Genomic DNA, 19,165 nt, shown 5'->3' with positions numbered 1-19,165 from the left:
TTCACGGTCAGATTCTCAAATGAGTTTGTTTTTTTTTTCCTTTTGGTGAACCACACGTCTTATTCCTCCAGCATGGCTTTCTATTGCTGCAGCAGTGGCAGCCTGGAAGTTTCTACTGTCCTGCTTGCGATAGGTACTTCCGTCAAATCGTTTTTGTTGTCGTTGTTTACCTCCTTAATGTTTCAAAAACAGTCCTTTACTAACATTTTAATTAAATTCATTCACAGGAAGAAGAAAAAAACTTTCAAAGAACGCCACAGAAAATGTAAGTATGTAATTCATTCCTCAGTTTCGCAAAGGAATGAATTACAAAGGTGCTTTTTAGCACCTTTGTGTCCTTTATGGGTTACCATATTTTAGGAATTATTATGCTGGACATCAGGAGGACCTGACCGAAGCAGCTGAAGGAGAACAGTACTTCGACCACTAGTGGAACCAGGCAGACTTTCCTTCTTGAGCGAACAGTAACTCTTTCCTAATGTCACTTTAATAAAGGAAGGCAGGAATTCCTGACACAGGCAGAGTTCAAGGATAGACTGACGTTTGTTGCCTCTAGAGCTGCGCAGTTTGTTTCAGATGTTTTGCACAACTATGCAGCTTTAATCACTAGCAACTCTGTGTGTAATTTGTCGCTTTAAGTGACCTTCGCATCTTCGCCTGGGTGTTACTTCAGGATTTATAAGAATGATGTCTTTTTAAAAAGATCCACAGAGTCTGTTCAACAAAAAAAAGAGAGAGAGACAAAATGGTGGCTTTAGCAGTATTAAACTTCATGCATCATAACTCTGCTTTCAAAATCAGGGGAACTCTGTCGTGAGAATTAAACAGTAAAGATATTAATCAAACATCTGCTAATGAAGAAAGCCTTTATAATTACAAATACTTTTTTTTAATTCAGCAAGTTGTTTCCAGTTAAAGAATCAAGCTGTCAGCTTTATGATGCCGACATGTATGTTGGTCTAATTTTTTGCTGAGGAATAAAAGAACATGCTTTTGTTTGAATTGCCTCCTTAATGTGAATCTAGCTCAATAAATAATTTTTAAAAAGTAATGATTTAAAAAAAAAAAAAAGGCTGATGCACAATCAAACGTTGAAATAGTTTGGATCTATGTAATGTAAATAAACCCAACAGCAGGTGGCGGTAGAGCTGCATGCATGATGTTAGTAAACCAGCAGTTTAAATGATTGTGCAGAGGTCAGCCTCTTCATTTGGACACTAAAGGCAGAACAGGGAGCATATCGGAGTTACTTTTTGCTTTTACGGACTATTAGCTGCTATCACTGGGTAAGTTTAATTAAAAAAAAAATTAAAAACTAAAATTGTATTCTAATTGGGCTTGGGTTTTTGGTGGGGTTTTTTTTGCTCCAGCTTTAATAGTTTTTTGACAGGAAAATAATTTTAGGGAACATAAATTATGGTAAGGTTTCTCTTCAATATGTTATGGATATGGGACAGAATAGGCGTCAGATATAATCACCTCCCCTCTGTTATCATTTATTTTATTAAAAGTGAAAACTGTTCTGATTTAACACTAATTTTTCCTCAAGCTGCAATTCTCCTGTTGAGACTCAGGGTGGCAGTAAACATGTAGTTGCAACAATTGTCCACCAGGGGGCGTATCGAACACCTTGAGCCCCTCTGGTTAGCTAACGTCAGTTCAGCGCTGTAACGGGTGTTGAACGGCGGAGGCGGCCATTGTTGTCGGCCCTGTCGCAGGTAAATATCAATTATTGACTTAATAATATAAATGGTTAAGCGTGCTAGTAGTCCATGCTAACATTGGGAAAGGAGACCGTGTAACTGACTGTACAGTAGTGGCTAAATGTTATTTATGTGTTAGTTTCTGTGAGCTGGCAGCTTATAATTAACCGTTACGGGGTTGGATAGTAATTATTTACATTTACTGGAGTAACTTTCATCAGTATTCTGATGATGAATCTCCCATGATTTTTAATTTTACTTGAGTAATCGTACTACCTAGTATCGCTACTTCCAGTGCAATTTCTGGATACTAAAATAAATTCATGTTTTTGCCAAAAATCCACACCTGTTTTTGCTAATTATATATTTTTTTTATCAGTTACTTAGTACTTGAGTAGCTTTTTGACCAAATACTATTATTTTACAAGGAGCTGTTTTCTTGAACAGCTCCTTGTTACTTGAGTAAACATATGCTAATAAGCTAATCAATTACTTGAGTAATGTTTCTAATATTTATGGAGCAAGCCGAGGGGTAAGTTAGCTCTTTCAAATGGTCCAGAAATGTCACTTAAAAGCCACTTGCATCCTTATTTTAGTGCAGCTGATTGATGAACTCTGATTGGGTTCTTGGGGATGTTTGTGGAAGGAGGTTTTTGGAGCGGAAATGTTCTTCAGCTGCTACCCAACAGGAGCTGGCTGCTTGCTCTAAACCAGATGGTTGGCCCTGTAAAAACAGCACAGGATACCTATAAAGCTGTGAGGTCTGGGCCAGCGGGGGGTGGTCCTCCTGTAATCTCACTGCAATAACATCGTTTCTGACAGGGAAGCACCTTTTAAGCTGGAACCCATCCCACTGGATTTACAAACACACCTTTTGCTTTACACTCATCCTCCATGTTGTGATTAATCCCTCACTGCCCTGTGTTTCCTCATCTGTAATTTCCTGAAGGTATTGATTTTGAAACCCGAGGCTTTGATGCCGTCTAGACTGTTGAGATGGCAGCTTGTTTGTGTAATTATGGGCAATTAAAACCCCAGGTGATAATCCTCATCACCATGGTAACTTGGAAGCTCACCAAAAACATCTAAAGCGCAAATATCTCCCTTTCCCGTAAAATCTCTCCTTCTAGTGTTGTTCTCTTTAGAAATCAGGATGGAGGCATCATCATCATCATCATTGCCTGGCTTCTCATTACAGTAGTTGGTGTTAGGAAGCGGCTCAACATGTGCTGACCAGCAGCTCACCAAGCCAGGACATTGGACATCTGACAGAGGTATGTCTACTTTGTATAATGATTAAAGGAGACATATCACACAATTCAAAGATGTACAGTTGGATAATAGGTCATCTATTTACAGTCAATTTCACCTGTGATTGTCATCGTTTAATTGGGGGGAGGAGATGTGGCCAGCAGCAGCTTGTTTGGATTTAAAGTGACAGGAGGACACAAAACAGCTCATTCTGAAAAGAACACAAAATGTGCAGAATATGTTTTTGTAGACACCATTCTCAATCTGTTCAAGGAAACATCACAGATCGCCATTGAATGTTTTCTGTGGTTACAAGCTGTCAAAGTTGAGGTCTACCACTCAGATTGAGGTTGTGGTTGTGGCTCGCTGGCTGTGTTTGCAGCTGCAGACTAGATGTGGAAGTGACTTGATCAGACGATGTGTGTACCTGCCCTCCCCCTGTGCCTGCTGCTGTGGATCTTGCAAACAACACAAGGTATGTTTGACCTCCAGGGGGGTTTTTATACAGACTACTGCTGGTTTTATGAGAACATCAGACATAAAGTTGGACTCACAGTGCAGCACACAGCAATTTTCTGTGCAAATGCTTTATATATGTTCCCTTTTTACGTTTACCTTGTACTCTTGTACTCTCCAAATTTTTCTTTGGTTGTTTTAGGGTTTCAACTAACAATTATTGTTAATTGTTTATAATCATTGACAATTTATTGAATAATAGGCTAAAAAATGGCACATTTTGCAAATTTTTCACTATTAAACATTCTTTCTGTGAACACTTGATCATTTGTAGCAAAGGCTGGATCTGCAACAAAAATATACTTTCTTGCTGCTAACATCAATATGTGAAAAGTTCAGCCGTTTTTAATGCAGTGTAGAGCTGATCTCGGGATTATTTTTGGATTGAATAAATATCAAAAGGTGCTAAAATTTGAGATCTTTTTTGCAGAATTTGAACCAAGTGAAGCTAAAATTATACCAGAGGATCTTTTAACATAGATTAACAATCTCTATGCGTCATGTTTGATTTTAAAAGAAAATGGGATGAAGAAAAGTGAGAACAAAAAGCCAAAAAAAAAGAGCATTATGTTCCATTTGGATCATATTGGAATATTTTGTGTAAAGGAATTGATATAAAGTAAAGAAAATCTCCAAATCTGATCAAAGTCAAGTTCATCCTTTGACTTTTGAAGCATATATACATCTAAATGATCAAATGTCAGTTTAAAATTAGTCAAGGTCCAGAGAAGAACTTTAAAATACCTTCAGAAATCACTGAGAGCTTATAATCACTTTGGTTACAAGAAACTCCTAGTAGTTGGATGGAAAATATAAGGAAGTACAGGAAGGGATAGGTTGTAGTTTCACTTTCTTTTTCCAAATTACTAAAATAATCACATTTCTAATTCATTGCATTCTTGTTACAGCCTCATAAACCTTAGTTTGTTGATATCCAGATATTTTGCTCACAGCTTCTGCCTCTCTGTGTGCCCGACAGCTGCTGTGGTCACCGCTCCCGCCAAAGTGAACGCAGTGGCGGGCGATCCCGCCCACCTTCGCTGCAACATCACCACGCAGCCGGAGGAGACCGTGCACCAGGTGCGCTGGCACAACCCTCACTCCAACATGATCCTGGCGTATCTGACGAAGCCGCCGATCCGCATCGTCCACCAAGACGCCAACCTGAAGGTGACGGTGGCACGCAAGGACTCCAGCTACATCACCATCAAGAAGGTGGGGCCGGACGACGAGGGCTGCTTCCACTGCTTTTTCGACGTGTACCCCTCTGGGAAGCAGCAAGGCACCACCTGCATCACCATCACCGGTGGGTGCAGGAAGATCTCCACTTCTCACACGCTTTTTATATACTTTATTTAACTCCAGTTATCTCAGGAAACATGCAGCATCTCTGCCTGACATTTCATCTCCGTTTAAAGTTTATTTATTGAAGCCATGTAACTTTTTTGATTAGAGTCACTGGGTTTGTTTTGCAGCGTACGTAAACGCATAAAAACTCCCAGCATAAATAAAAGCCTACCCACGCAGATAACCCCATGCAAATGCGTTGCTGCTAATGGGCAATTCCTAAATGGAGAACCTGCACACTGTTTATCTTCTTTGCAACAGGAGGTAGAGTCTCCCTGGAGGGGAACAGGACGGCCATACGCGGGCTGCCCGTCACCCTGTCCTGCTCGTACCCCCTCATCAAACGGGTCGCCCAGGCTCTGTGGAGGAAGACCACCGAGCAGGGCAACACCGTCACGGTCGCCTCGTACGCCAAGGTCGGCTCTTACATGGGGGAGCAGTTCAAAGGTCGGGTGTCGCTGAGCCCCACGCTGGGGGAGACCAGGCTGACCATCGAGGAGGTCCAAGTGGAGGACGAGGCGTGCTACACCTGCGAGTTCCACACCTACCCGGACGGGACCAGGAAGGCCGTCGCCTGCCTCCATGTCTATGGTGAGACTTGCATGACTTTCAGGCTTTCAGAAGCAGCTTCATTTTTTTCTGCCGAAAGTTTGGATTCACTTAGAAAGTATCAGCTTTCAGAAAGCGGCTCATAAAAAGACAGAAATGATAAAGAAACTCAGGAATTTATAGTAAATGTTTTAGATTTTCGAAAGGTAAAAACTTGAATTTAAGTGATGCAAACATTTAGTTGAGATATTGGCTTCATATTGAATTTCAACATTATTTAAACAACTTTCATAGGAAAGCTGGAGTAATTCTTTGATCTTCTAACATTTTGTGAAGTTAAAATAAAAAAATAAAAATAAACATCTGATGTCTTCGTAGGAAATGACAAGCAAACATTGAAAAAGTTTTTTTAATAATAAATTAGATCAGTCCACCTGTGTGTAATTTAGTCATACTTTAAATATGTGGAAGAAGATGCTTTGGTAAGACGCATCTGGAAAGCATTAGTTCAAGTGAATGAATGGTCTTTACTGGTAAAACATGTTAAACCGAGTAGCTCTGTCATTTTTATCCACTATTGCGCTCCTTCTGTTTATCCGTCACATAAAATCCCAGTAAAGTTTACGGCTGTAATGAGGCAAAATGTGGAAAAGTTCAAGTTCAAGTCGAACACTTTTGCAAGTTGCTGCGTCTCAGATTTTTAATGTCATGTTGGCTCAATAAAACCTGAGCCTTTTTAGTGTTATCTGCAGATCTGGCATCCATTACACTCTCTGACAGTTAAAGTAAGTATTACTAAATGAGAACATGCATCACTTTGCTCATTCAATGGGGTATAAACCCATTAAGAAATAAATCCTATTGAGAGTAATTGTGTCCCGGGAGGCAAGAGAAGCATTGTTGTGAAAGCCGATTGAGCAGTGTGCAGAAAACACAAGTCACGAATGTTTGAAAGCAGAAAATCAGCACATTGTTCCCCCCCTCATATTTCTGCAAATGATTTAATGTTTTAATAAGATGAATTCTGGCGGAAAATTCCCCCCCAACACCACAAACCTGTCGACCTGCTCCCTCCAGATCCCTTTAAAATCACGCTCTCTGTGCTATATTCAAGTTTCTCCTGTCCCCATGAAGGCCACAACTCAGGAAAAGGAAGTTCTCAGCATAAACACACCCCAGGAAACCCTGAGATGAAGGCAGCTGAGGTCGGTCATTAAACTACTGTTCTGGACTGCCTTGGAGATGGATTTCACTTTTCCAACGCAGCACTTGATCTCCTCCTCCTTTTATTTCCTGTGAGAGTGATCGAGTTCAGACATCGGTGGCGAGGAGCGTGAGGAACTGCTTGCTTTTCCCTGCAAGTTTGTTTTCACGCTGATGAGGAAGGAAGGGAGAGGAAAGTGTCACAGAGGGGGAAAGAGATGATTAATATGGAAAGCAACTCCCAGGGGTTGAGTGGCTCACTGTTCCTTTCCAAACAAAGCCTCTGTGTTGATGTGTGTTTGTCCTGCTTTGCTCGATAAACTTCCAGTAACGATCATTTTTAAATGTTTGAGACTTTGGTCATTGTTAATGTGAACAGAAAAATTCTGCTTTTGTTTTGAAAACCAATGTGCTTAAAAAAGCTGATTGACCGAAACCTCGACGTTTATTGACCAAAAACTGTGAAAAGCTGTAAAAAAATGACGTGAACTCCCATTTCTATCCCCAGTTTTACCCAAGCCGGAGGTGAGCCACTCAACGTCGCCCTCGGGAGTCACGGAGGCTAACTGCACCGCCCAGTCCAGGCCTCCGTCCACCATCCTGTGGGAGATTAGCGTCAATGGCGTCACCCTGGGTCCACCGGTGTCGTCGGTGCACAGTCCGGGCAACGGCACCACGATAGTGACGAGCACGCTGCGCTTCCGGTCCGCGCTCAGAACCGTGAAATGCGTCGTGCAGCACCCGGGTTTAGAGAAAGCCCTCACGCTGTACCTCAAAGCAGACGGTGAGCAGTTTATGAGGCGATGCATGTTTGTTCGTCCCAGACATGATTGTAGCCGCTTCCCAATCTGTGGCTCTGAGGTGCAGAGATTAGAAGTTTTCTATTTTAGGCAGGGTGTAATTATGGATACTCTGGTCATTGGATCCTGCATCCCGTAACGTCTCAAAGTTTTGTTTTTTTTTCACACCGCATGACTTTGACATGTTTAGTCTAAATGTCATCCTTGAAAAAGTATTCACTCCCCTTTGAGTTTTTCACATTCCCTCTCTTAAGAACTGCAACTTCAGGTTCATTAATGCAAGAGAGAATAAGAAACCTTGCTTTTAATTAAGGAAATAAAAGTATTTCAATCTGCTACTACAAAACTGTACACCGCTTTTAACATTTTTTTGCAAATTTATATCAGAACAATGTGGTTCATTTTGATTTTTCCCACTTAATCAATACTTTGCAAGAACCGCCATCTTGTTTCAATTGCAGCTGCATACCTTTTGGTTTTCTATTTATCAATGTTTCATTACATTGTTATTCAGTGGATCCTGGTATTCAGGAGGGTTAAGGATCACCACCGCTCACGAATAGCTCGGCTCTATGAAGCCAGTCGCATGTTGAGTAGCATTGCATTGAGGTCTTTCAGCTTTTGCAAGCTGCGGTTTCTTTTGAACATTTTAGAAATGTTCCGAGAAAAATCAGCAAACAGGTAAATTTGGAAAAAAATCTACAAAATTTAAACTGCTGATAGGCAAAAGTCCATTGTACCTTTGGCATGTCAACGTCCGAACTCCTCAGTTTGCAGCTGCATTTCAAGATCCTGGTGTGGCATTCGAGTCAAGAGGACTGAGGGGCAGAATTTCTTGCACACATTTATCAAACAATTCTAAATAAACTCGCATACATTTTCTACACATGTTAAAATATGTTTTTTATTTTTTCAGATGATGAGATTTTGCCTGTCGAAGTGAGCTCCCCCAACATCCTCCTCATCGTGGTGTGTGTGATTGCAACCGTCTTCATTCTGGGTCTGTGTGTGTTCATCTGCAAGCGCTTCATATGTATTTGACGGTAAGTATGAAGTCCGCTTCGCCACATTCTGTCAACACTTCAGAGAGGCTCTGTTTGTGGCAGCTGAAGCTCGTTTCCCAGAAAGGGAAGCCGGCAATCAAAAGTTAATTAGAAGCTCATCTCTCGGCGTACGTAAGAGGGATTTTTTTTGTCACAGTGAGCCGTTTTCAGCCTTACTGCAGCTGGGGAAAAGAAATGTGGGTCTAAAAATACTAAATTGCAGAGATTCCCTCACAGTTCGCCAGACGTTTGTTCTGGGAAACTCTCACAGGTGTTCCTGTAACTCTAGAAAATGAGTTTAAATGTGAAGTGAAGCATTTTTAAACACATTCACACATATTTTTTTAGCCACAAATATTTCTGGGTGTATGCTGTTGCGGAGGAAACGCTCAGCAGATATCCAGTGCATTGTTTGCTTTGCGGCCGGCTGTGGAGGCCAAGTTTTGAGTGGCTGTCATTGTGTGTGGCTGTGATGAAACGTTCCCATGTCTGCTGGGTGCGTAAGCAGAAATCTGTCTGGTGTTTTATGGACCTGAAGGATTACAGTAGCCCAGCCGCAGTTTGTCTCATTAGACCCGTTTATTTTAATAATGAACAACATCTTTGAGGTCGGACCGAGTTTTAGATCCTCTAGACATGGAAGCGACCTTCACCTCTGACTCTCTAGTTCAAGGCACTCCAGTCTAGTTTGGAAAAGGAAAACATGAAGTAAAATGATGTATTTTCAGACCAAATTCTGCATCCCAACCTGGTCTTTGACAGCTCATTTTCATCCGTTTAATTTTATTATCTAAAACTTGTCTTGTCTGTCTTTGTTTTGTTTTTCTACCTCCTTTCATCGAAACATTTCTTATTTTTGTTAGATCCACAAACCCTCGAATATGTATGATCCCCTCTTATGTTAGAAGAGGCAACATTTGATGTTTTAATAGTTAAAACATCAAATATACTTTAGCATGCATTAACACGCAAAGTGTATTAATGCTGTGCGTGTGCGTCAGGTTCTCCACTAATGGAGAACCTGACATCTAGTCTTATCTACAGATTCTTGTTGTTTCAGCAAAGGATCATGTTTTTTTTAAAGCTGGGCGATATGATAGTATCCAAGTTAAATTCATTAGGGGGAAAAAAAATCCAGTTTGGCAAAAATATTCTGCCATGAACCTAAAGAAACATTGAGAGTGACAGAAGGTCACTTTGCAGCTATCGCCCACCTTCATGTGTCAGCATCACGCCTTTCACTGGTGGCAACACCTTTTTCCTCTTGGTTTGTTAAACTGCATGGCGCCAGGCTAATGTCGCCCTTGAACTGCTGCCCAGTTCTCTTACCGTAAATCCTCCAGCGCACAAGGGAGGCATAAACAAATTAGGAACCAGAACGTTGAAAGAAAAATGAGGTCTTTCTGTTTAGCCTAGGTCGACTGATAAACCACGGCGTTGATCAGGTCACGGATTACATGGATGAGGAGAAAGAAGGCAGGACTGACTGAAAATTCCTGCTTTTTTAAAAAGGTGGACTGTTTATTCTTTCTGTCATAATAAATTATATCCATCTTCCTCCTCTGAGTTACAGATGAGCGTCACAATCGTATCTGAAATGCATTTCTTCGCCCATGTGTGATTTGTTCAGTTGGAACGATCGTATCATCTGAAATAAAAATATTTTTACTCAACTCTTTCCCCATTAGTTGAATTTTTCCTCTTTTCTCAGCTATGCCTGCTTGGAGCTGAATAACAAGTGGCTGCGCTGATTGTCAGAAGCTGACAGCCTGAAAAAAGGACCTCTTTCAGTCTGCCCCCTTCGGCTGACGAAGACTACAGATTCAGGGGGTTTGCATAAAGAGACCACTGACGTGCCCATAGTTGAAAGCATGCCCAGTCTGACAACAAGGCGTCCTCTCAGCTTGGACGGGAAAGATGCGTCGTCTGTGTTTCCCAGTCCTCGTCTTGGCTGGAACACGCCGGACGGGAACACGGCCTGTTACTGTGATGTGATGCAGATTGTTGTTCTGGGGAAATGACAGCTCCTCAATGTATCTGGAGTACGCTATAAACACGTGGTCACATACTTTATGACTTTCGTTTTTACATGAAGTGAGGAGTTGTGGAGATCATTTCATAATTTGTCTTTCATGGAATGAATTTATGGATGGAACTTCAGCATTGCTTTTCCTGAGAAAGGGTTTTAATGTAGTACAAAGAAAAACATTTTTTAAATTGTCGCCTTTTGTCAATACAGACCTCCTTGTGGCCTTGCTCCCACGCCACTTATCTTCTGTCCCTTCACCAATGTCTCCTACTACGCGTCCTTGCACTACTGTGTCCTTCTTGGCCTTCCTTGTCTCCTTTAGGCAGTACTTCTCCTCAGTGCATTTCTGGACCCACACTGTGCAGCTCAAGGAGCATGGGAAGAAAAACTGCACATTCAGCGAGTCTCAAATTCAGAACGTCTTAAAAACACTGACTGATTCTTCTTCTCCAGATCCCAACCCAACAAAGCTCATGTGGGACAAGACACTTGAATGAGACAAATTGCAGTAGTGATCTCTCCATAGGTACCAACCAAAGTTTGTGAAGAATGTGTCTGACACCTTGTTGAGTCCTTTGAATTAAATGAGTTGTGAAGGAAAAAGGAGGTTGAATTTGGTTTTAAAATGTGTTTTTAATCAAGTAACTAATGGCTTTTGTTATTTTGGATATTTATTCACTTCATTTTTAAGATTCTGGCCAACATGTGTTTTTAGAATATGAAGCTAAGGCAGTCATAGCTGGCTTGGTTGGTGTTCCTGGTTAGGATTTGTCTTTTTGTTTGCTACCACATGGATGAAGAAATCCACACTTCCTTGCTGTATTTGTTTAGTCCGAAACGCTTCACATGTCGCAGGAGTCTGGAGTAAAACGGGATGTTAAGACAAAGTCTCTGAAGCCCACGGTGGACCTTTTTATAGAGCTGTGATGTCTGCGGGTGAGGTCGAACCACAAACAAGCCTCAGACCGGCCTCTGATTCTGGGTATTACTTAGTCCTGAGCTTGTTCCAGTAAAAACCTGCTGGATCTATTTCTGACCAGGTTTCTCTAATTCTTGGTGAGCCCGCCACAGAAAAAGGAAGCTGACCTTGGACAAGGATGGCAGACTTCTACCCAAATAAACTTAAGCAGCAGCTTTTATGCTGCCGCTGCGGGGTGGTGCCACATCCTGCGTAGATCTGAAAAAAACACTCTGCCCTTGAATCAGGAGAGCAGCTCCTCTGTGACTCTAGAAGGGAAACATCCTGACACGCCGATGGCGACACCTGCTGGTGTGGTCGTAGAAGTGCATTGATTGGGTTTTTACGAGGTAATGGTTTTGCTCTTAATTAGCTTTAAAACTTTTCTGATCCGTTTCAGGACGTTGACTCAGAAGGGTGGCTCAGCCATTTCTTTGTGACTCATGACATGTTCAGTGTGAAATTCTAATCCATTAGATGCTTGTTGGAGTTTTATGTGTCCAAACACGTCTCTTCCTGTTGCGTTCACGAAGAGGATTCGAAGGAAAAGATTACAACCTTGTGCGTCGACCCTGTGACACATTTATGTCATGGTCTGTAATCGCCTCCGTGTTGTGCTGCATCTTTAAAATTAGATCAGAAACGCCTCATTTCAGATGATTTACTCTGACAACACTGAGTGATGAACAAAGGAGTTACACAAGCATGGCTTAAATTTAACTCCGTAATTATTGTGTCAGATTGCACAACACTGGTTCAAAGTTAAATCCACCAACAATGATTTCCTGGACGCCATAAAATTTCACAAACTGTCAAAGGAAACTGTGGTGGATGTATTTCTTCTGAGTCATAGGATTCTGTTGTGTGTGGTAAAATCTCCATACCGTTACATCTCTGTGTAAAGTATTAATTTAACATGAGTGTTTTTACTTTCATGTTATCTTTCATCTCAGATAGAGAGAAAACTGTTGGTTTATGTAGCACAGTTAAATATAGCAGTTGTGTCCCTTTTTTAATTGACCAAAGGGTTTTTACATAGACGGGTGTGAAGCAATTGGAGCATGAAAGCATTCGAACTCAATAAACACCTTGAAAATTAAAACGGCTCAAAAGAGTTGATGACCTGCTACTAAAATTAAAGGCAAGTGGGGAAAAAAAGGTTTCAAACAGGCAAAGAAAGTTTCACAGTTGATGACCACAGTTGATGACCACAAACCCAAAAAAGACTTTTAAAGTTTGACAACTTAATTTTCCCTCGATTCCCAGTCGAATATAAAGTCTTTGAGAAACCATGTTCTAAATCCACTTGTAAATCCCTTAAACCTCAACTGAAATGTGCTCCGAGGTGCATTGTGAAATAAAACTCAGAATGAGGCGCAGCCCAGTGAGTAAAGAGGAGAGAATGTTGATTAGGAAGGAACAGGAAGGGCTTTCATTTTGATCAACAAGATTCTATCTGCAATGACATGAAAGGGAGAAAATATTTGAGGTGAGATGATTTTGTTTGAAGTTCTCTTGACAGCTGTGGCTAAGGGATATAGTAGCAGCTTTACAACTGGAAGGTTGTAGGTTCGATTCCTCCTGTCAGATGTTACACAACACATCATAGGTTGAGGAGGATTTTGTTGTAGCAGAATTTTTTATTTTTTTATTTTTCAAAAAGTCTTTATTTTCTCTTTCTGTCCAGACTGATTCGGCATCTGGCATCACCGCCACTGTCGCGCTTCAGTGGATTTCTGAGCCCGACCCAGCTGCTCAGCACCGTGCAGAGGAAGCTGCTTGTTCTGCTCCTACCAACCGGAAACGTACTGCCAGAGCAGACAAAACACTCCCTACTGAAAGGATTATTTAACGCTACAAATGAGATGAAACTGCTGACAAGTCGACCCGCAGTGGCTCGAAAACCTTTTAGGATTCGGTTTCAGGTCATGTCGTTGCTCTTTGTCCTGTACCAAATGCCCTCTGCAGCCATAAAGTGCCACACATCCAAGTCAAAACTGACTCTTAAATGTGATTTTTACTTCTAATGCTCTGAAAGTTGTTGTTGTGGCTGTTTTATGTTGAGATTAAACGCTTCGTTGCACCATAAGCTAGCGACGCCACTGCCCTACTTCTGTAACAGTCCTGCTTGGTTCATCCACTGCACAGAAAAATGTTGGAAGAAAAACAAAAATATCCAACTTGGTTCTATGTTTAGCCTTGTTTCGTGTGCTGACTGGATAAATATCCCCTAGCTCTACGTCTGGCCGTTGTCCCTCATGCCTGGTGGCTTTTGGGACACCAACACCACCGACATGCATCTATTAGTGGTTCCTGGAGACGTACGCTGATTAGAGGAGGGCCAGTTCTGGACCTGCAAGTAACGGGAAACCCAAACGCATCCAAAGTTCTGAGACTGGATGTGACTTTTTTTTTTTTTTGACTCTTCGTGAGTCGTTCTGAGAGAGGAGAGGACGGCTGCTCTGTCGGTTTGTAACTCCTCCATGCGGCGCGGGTGGTCGAGATGTAATCTGGGTGTTTCTGGGCTCGGCGCCAGCCAAACGCCTCCCGAGCCGATCAACCTGTGAATCACCGTTTGTGTGTTGGAGTGCGAGGCAGACGAAGGCCGGATCCGTTTCCACGTGTGCGCTTGTTTTGGAAGGAAGTCTCTGTGTTTCTGTTTTTATGTGTTTCTGAGTCACTGAGCTGAACTGCAGGGAGCAGCTTCGACATTTCTGAAGCGTCTGTTAATCGGATTAAAGCAATAACTTTTGTCGATGTACCGAGAAAAATCAATGTACGCAAGTTTTTCATATATATATATATATATATATATATCATTTTTATGCATTGACACAGAGTACTAAACATTGTGATTGTGGATGAGCTTTAAAGAATTAACTATTGTGCAGCTATTTTATCTTTTAGTGTCTTACTTTTTTTAAGCATTGCAAATTATTGTGATTTTTTTTTTCTCTAGCCACGCCTCTGTCGATATTCCGCTAATGCAAAAAAACCCACAATTTTGCAATTCCGTTTTTTCCATTGAATAAATAAAATCGCACGTGAATACATTTGTTCACGTGGAAAGCATGATGCTCCAGCTGCTTTCTGTCTTGGGCAATTATGTGGAACAATGGAAACGTATCTTGTTACTGCATGAATCAGGAATCCTTTACAAAATCACCCATTTGTCATTTTTTACACACAAGTGTGATTTGTAACACTGAGCTGCGCACAGAAGCAGTTTTGCTGTTTAATATTTGTTTTTCAAATCCATATCAATGGCAGATATTTAGTTCTTTGAGTATTTTCCATGCTGAACCATAAATTACTGAACTTCCCAAATGCCTCACATCCAATGAAATCTTATTTCTATGTAAAACTTTGTTTCAAATTTGGGGGAAAAGCAGGGTTTCTCATCAAGAAAGATGAGCCTCTCATCTTTCTTTTTGATAGTTTAAATGTGATAGTTTAACTATCAAATGTGTTCACATGGAGATTTCTGTTTTTTTCTTATGAAAAGTAGCAAATCTGTCGACATTTCATGGAGATTGTTGGCGGTTTTCTCGACTCGGGGAAAACTGACACAGAAGGAAACTCGTTTTCACCCACAGCCCGCAGGTGTTATTAGTTAGTTTCACTTTCAAATCCTCTGAAAGTCAAAAGATCTTTATACCCTCAAATGAATTAAAATATTCCCTCTTGCAAATGTTATTTTGCTTTAAATAGATACAAAAGGGACAATTTTTGCTTTTTCTGTAGGGGTATACGTGGAAATTGAATGAGTCATGCATGAATCACGTACATTATGATGTAGATACCACACTGGAAAATTTAACCCATTGGTAATTTATTTCTGACAGGATGCAAATGTTCAATATTTTCCTTCTTATTTAATGCTGCCAATAAAATTGAGTTCTCTATTTAAATGTTAATTGTCAAAGCAAATAAATTAGACGATTAATTGTTTTTGTCACATAAATTATGAATTTCAGCAAATATTTCCTGCTGTTTACGCTTTCGGAATCATACATATTTTGACCTTTTCGTTCAAGTAATTATTTTTTAACAAGTTTTTTTTCTCCTTTCCATATGTCTCACAAAGACCAGGAAATGATGCAATTGTTCTTTCATTGTTAAACTGACATGTCATTTTCAAAGCAATAGTTTGGGGAAACTATTTGAGTTTCACTCACTTTCCTTTTTATATGAGAGACTTATTTCCTATTTATGTACTGGCCAGGCTGTTGAACGGTGGTTTATCACTAACTAAATCAATCTCTGCATTCCTTAGAAATGAAACATTGAGATAAATCTCAATTCTGTGCTAGTTGATGACTGTTTATCACAGTGTTCAGAAAAATGAGTTATTTTATTAAAAAAATATTAAATAGAGAAGCGGAAGCAGGCAAAGAAGAGCGGAACAAAAACCAGAACAAGAAAATGTGGGAAAGGAAACAGAAATGGGCTGATTGAATACATCAGAGAAACTCCAAAATGGCTGAAAAAAGAAGGCCTGTGAGAACTGCAGTGATTAGGAGACAAACTATTGGGAATGTGGATGTTTCTCATGCTATTTCCAGCCTAAATATGGATTTATTAGAATACGCCAAAAATGATGTCACGTTGCTTTACGCTGCAAGAAATTATCTTGAAATGTTTGTTTCAGACAGAAAATGAGGTTAAAAAAGCAGCATCTTGTTTCCAAACCAACAGGGTTGACATTATGAAGTGACCTGCCCCAGTTTATGACCTTTGACCCAGTGGAAAACTTGTGCTGTGCCTTCCAAAATGCTTAAAGGAAGGTTCCTTTAAGGTTCAAGAATTTTTTTCTGGTCATTTATTTATGTAATTTTCTGTAGAGTGGAAGCATTTTCTGTTATTTTTTTAACAAATCCCTTAGTGTTATGCCAACTCACCACTAGGTGGCAGCCCTGCTTGCTTTGCTGTTGAACAGGATCTCATCAGGCTTTTCTTCAATAACTTTAAGACTTGCTTCTTCCCCCCTCGGCCACCCACCTCCAGCCTTTATGTAACCGGGGAAAACAACACTGTAAAGATTTCTAGTAGCGCTTCTTCTTTTTGCCGTTTTAACAGCAGCCTGCGTCTGTGACACGGTGTTTGGTGGTTGACTGCACCCAGAGGTGGGACCTGTTGTGAAAAAAAGCAAGGCGCGTGCGACTGCAGCCGTGTGTAACGTGGCGCTCCACGTCAACTCTTCGCACTTTCAAAACCGCAGAGGTAACACGTCCCACGGCCCATCCTCCCCTCGGGTTACACACAGCCCTGCGACTGCACGTCCAACGTTTCCCATCACTCTCCTCGTTTCTTTTCAAACACCTGTTCTGACGGCACCTGCCATCGACTCCGCTCTGTGGTTTTGTCACGGCTGCAAGATGCTTCCTTTCATGCTGCCTAATGGAGTAGATAAAGATGTCTTGCTTTGCATTTGCGGCTAAGAACTCAGAGTTGCTGGCTTTGATTTATTTATGAATAAATAATGTGATTTTTATGGAAAGATTTTGTCATTCTTGTCGATAAATCAGTAAGTTATCAGTTTTATACCAAAGTCTAATTTATTCTTTCACTTTACTCTCCTGTTTACTTTTAAATAATACTTTGTTTTGGCTTTGGTCACATATTTGATATAAAATTGTTCTCTGATGTTACTTTGTGGCCGTTTCCGGTTCGGCGGTTTCAGGAGACTGCAGACGGTTTCATTCTGACCTGGAAGGTTTTGCTTCCTGGATTGAAGCTGAAAAAAAAGTACAAAGTTTTCCATTTATCGGCCGGCACCTTCTCTTTTTTTCCCCCCTCTCGATGATCACCTAAATGTCTTCTCACTTAAACCACGAAACCTGTCTGATCCACTAAGCAACTCTAAACTCGATCGATTTCAGGAAGCAGAGTGTCAAAAATGCATCGGTTGAAGCCACAAATCACTAAATGGAGTTTTTATTGTTAGATTTTCCTTTCCTGAAAAATGAAACACTATTTTCTTGAACATAAAAGTCTCCTGATTTAAAGTTACTCATTTTAATAAAGCAAGCTACATGAAAAAGAACAAAATTCATCCAAAAATGTCCATGCATTATGTGTAATAATATCAGTACAGTAGCAGTGATATTATGAGATAATCTGAAACATTTCCATAGTTTTGATCAGAAGACTGTGAACATGAATCAGCTGCTTTCCTGCTTCTTCCTGCAAAGTAGATAAAAAGTGACAATTGGCATGTTTTTGTTAGCTCTTCTGCATTAATGGAGTGTATTTTACCTTTCAGATGTTTGTAAATCAATTTTAAAAGCTCCTATCTTTCAACACTCTGTGATGTAACGCCTATAGAAATTACTATAATGACAAAAGCTCCACTTCCAACAAGACGGTAGCTCCACTTCCAACAAGACGGTATGAATAGTGAGCACGCATGTGCTGAGAGTTGTTCCCTGCGCGATAAGAGGTCATTGACATTAGCATTAGCGCCTTTCTGTTTGCAAATTTATTCATGAAGGACTTTTTTTTTGTTGTATTTTTGTGGACAATATAAGTCTGGTAAAGTTACACAACGGAAGTAGGAAGTTAAAGTTTCCAACCTGGGGTTGGACTCATCCACAGTTAAAAACTTGCTGCTGTTGTGGGCCGAGTGTCGTCTGAAAAACATGTTCATGTTTGTGATTAAAGTTAAAAACAAACAAAAAATTGTACATGTGTCACGTTTACAAAACTTTTAGTTTAGACACTAGTTATTTGCTGCGATGCGCCACGATGAAGTAAACGCCGCTGCACCGTAGAGCAACACATTCACCATGAACGGTTTCACAAGGGGTTCACAGCCCCACCGCTTCCTATGCAAGAACAACTGTAGTCACTTTGAAAAGCTAAAAGTGTGTGTAGGATCCAACACAATGAAAAATAACAATCATCAATGGAGATTTGATCAGTTGGAATTACATTTAAATTTCCTAATCAAGCTAAGGATTTTGAAAAACAAAAAAGTTTGCAAATATTTGCACACTGCTTATTCGAGACATGAAACATGATAAATTGACTGAACTCACTGCAGAATCAACTCAAAGTTCATTTACTTTGACTAGATTTCAACAAAGCCAACTTGAACTTGGGATGAATTTAATTCTGTCATTATTCTTGTACTTGAGGAATTTATTTTATTTGAATGACTAAATGAGTGCATCAGTTTACACAATTGGTTAATTGGTTGCTATCTTTCATGATGAACCTGCAGGTTCTCTTTGCAGAAAATAGGCAAAGCTGTTCAAAAACACGACTGAATGATCTGCAAGAATAACTTTGTGTCTGTTAACCACCATAAACAAATGTCCTCTGACCCAATATTAAGCAGCGCTTTCTAAAATTGCAGTTCCACATTTTCACTTTCATACAGGAAAAGAAAACAAAACAGTCCGAACATGTTACCTCTGATGTAATTGGAAATGTAACTTATGTGTAGATTAGTATTTCAAGTTTCTATCACAGCTCTACTGCGTTCTGGTATTTTTTATTGAAAAGCAGGACCAAAGTTTATGTTTTAATGCTGCAGTGTTTTTTTGCATATATTATTAACTTGAGGAAGTCTGAAAACCTACGTGATGTGAAAGACCTCTGGTCAGATAGCATCTCTCCGATACCAAAACACAAACTCTCATTATGAGTCACAGCTTAAATTATTTCAGGAACACGGCTTAAACATCTTAGTTGACTTTATGGCTTCATTTTTTTACAACAGAAATAATCCTCTTGTGTGTGTTATAAACTTTACAAATGCT

The 19,165-nt window shown here is 40.3% G+C and overlaps 1 protein-coding gene across 5 annotated transcripts; it reads left to right on the top strand.

Moving 5' to 3' along the window:
* Positions 1 to 234: 234 nt before the first annotated feature.
* On the top strand, positions 235 to 14,474 carry LOC129378652 (OX-2 membrane glycoprotein-like). 5 transcript variants are annotated; one of them, XM_055059044.1, is made up of 8 exons: positions 235 to 265; positions 2,902 to 2,977; positions 3,337 to 3,429; positions 4,450 to 4,776; positions 5,079 to 5,408; positions 7,078 to 7,353; positions 8,286 to 8,412; positions 13,087 to 14,474. In XM_055059044.1, exons 3-7 carry the CDS (start codon positions 3,372 to 3,374, stop codon positions 8,408 to 8,410), a joined length of 1,116 nt encoding a protein of 371 aa, XP_054915019.1. In that variant the 5' UTR covers positions 235 to 265; positions 2,902 to 2,977; positions 3,337 to 3,371; the 3' UTR covers positions 8,411 to 8,412; positions 13,087 to 14,474. The 5 variants fall into 5 exon arrangements, with proteins under 5 accessions (XP_054915019.1, XP_054915015.1, XP_054915014.1 ...); XM_055059040.1 differs by lacking the exon at positions 235 to 265 and adding an exon at positions 1,217 to 1,286; XM_055059039.1 differs by lacking the exon at positions 235 to 265 and adding an exon at positions 1,588 to 1,718.
* The last annotated feature ends 4,691 nt before the right edge of the window (positions 14,475 to 19,165 follow it).

This window comes from Poeciliopsis prolifica, unplaced genomic scaffold, assembly GCF_027474105.1.
Source record: "Poeciliopsis prolifica strain line A6 unplaced genomic scaffold, Auburn_PproV2 SCAFFOLD053, whole genome shotgun sequence".
NCBI lineage: Eukaryota > Metazoa > Chordata > Actinopteri > Cyprinodontiformes > Poeciliidae > Poeciliopsis > Poeciliopsis prolifica.
This window is presented reverse-complemented; position numbering and strand designations above follow the sequence as displayed.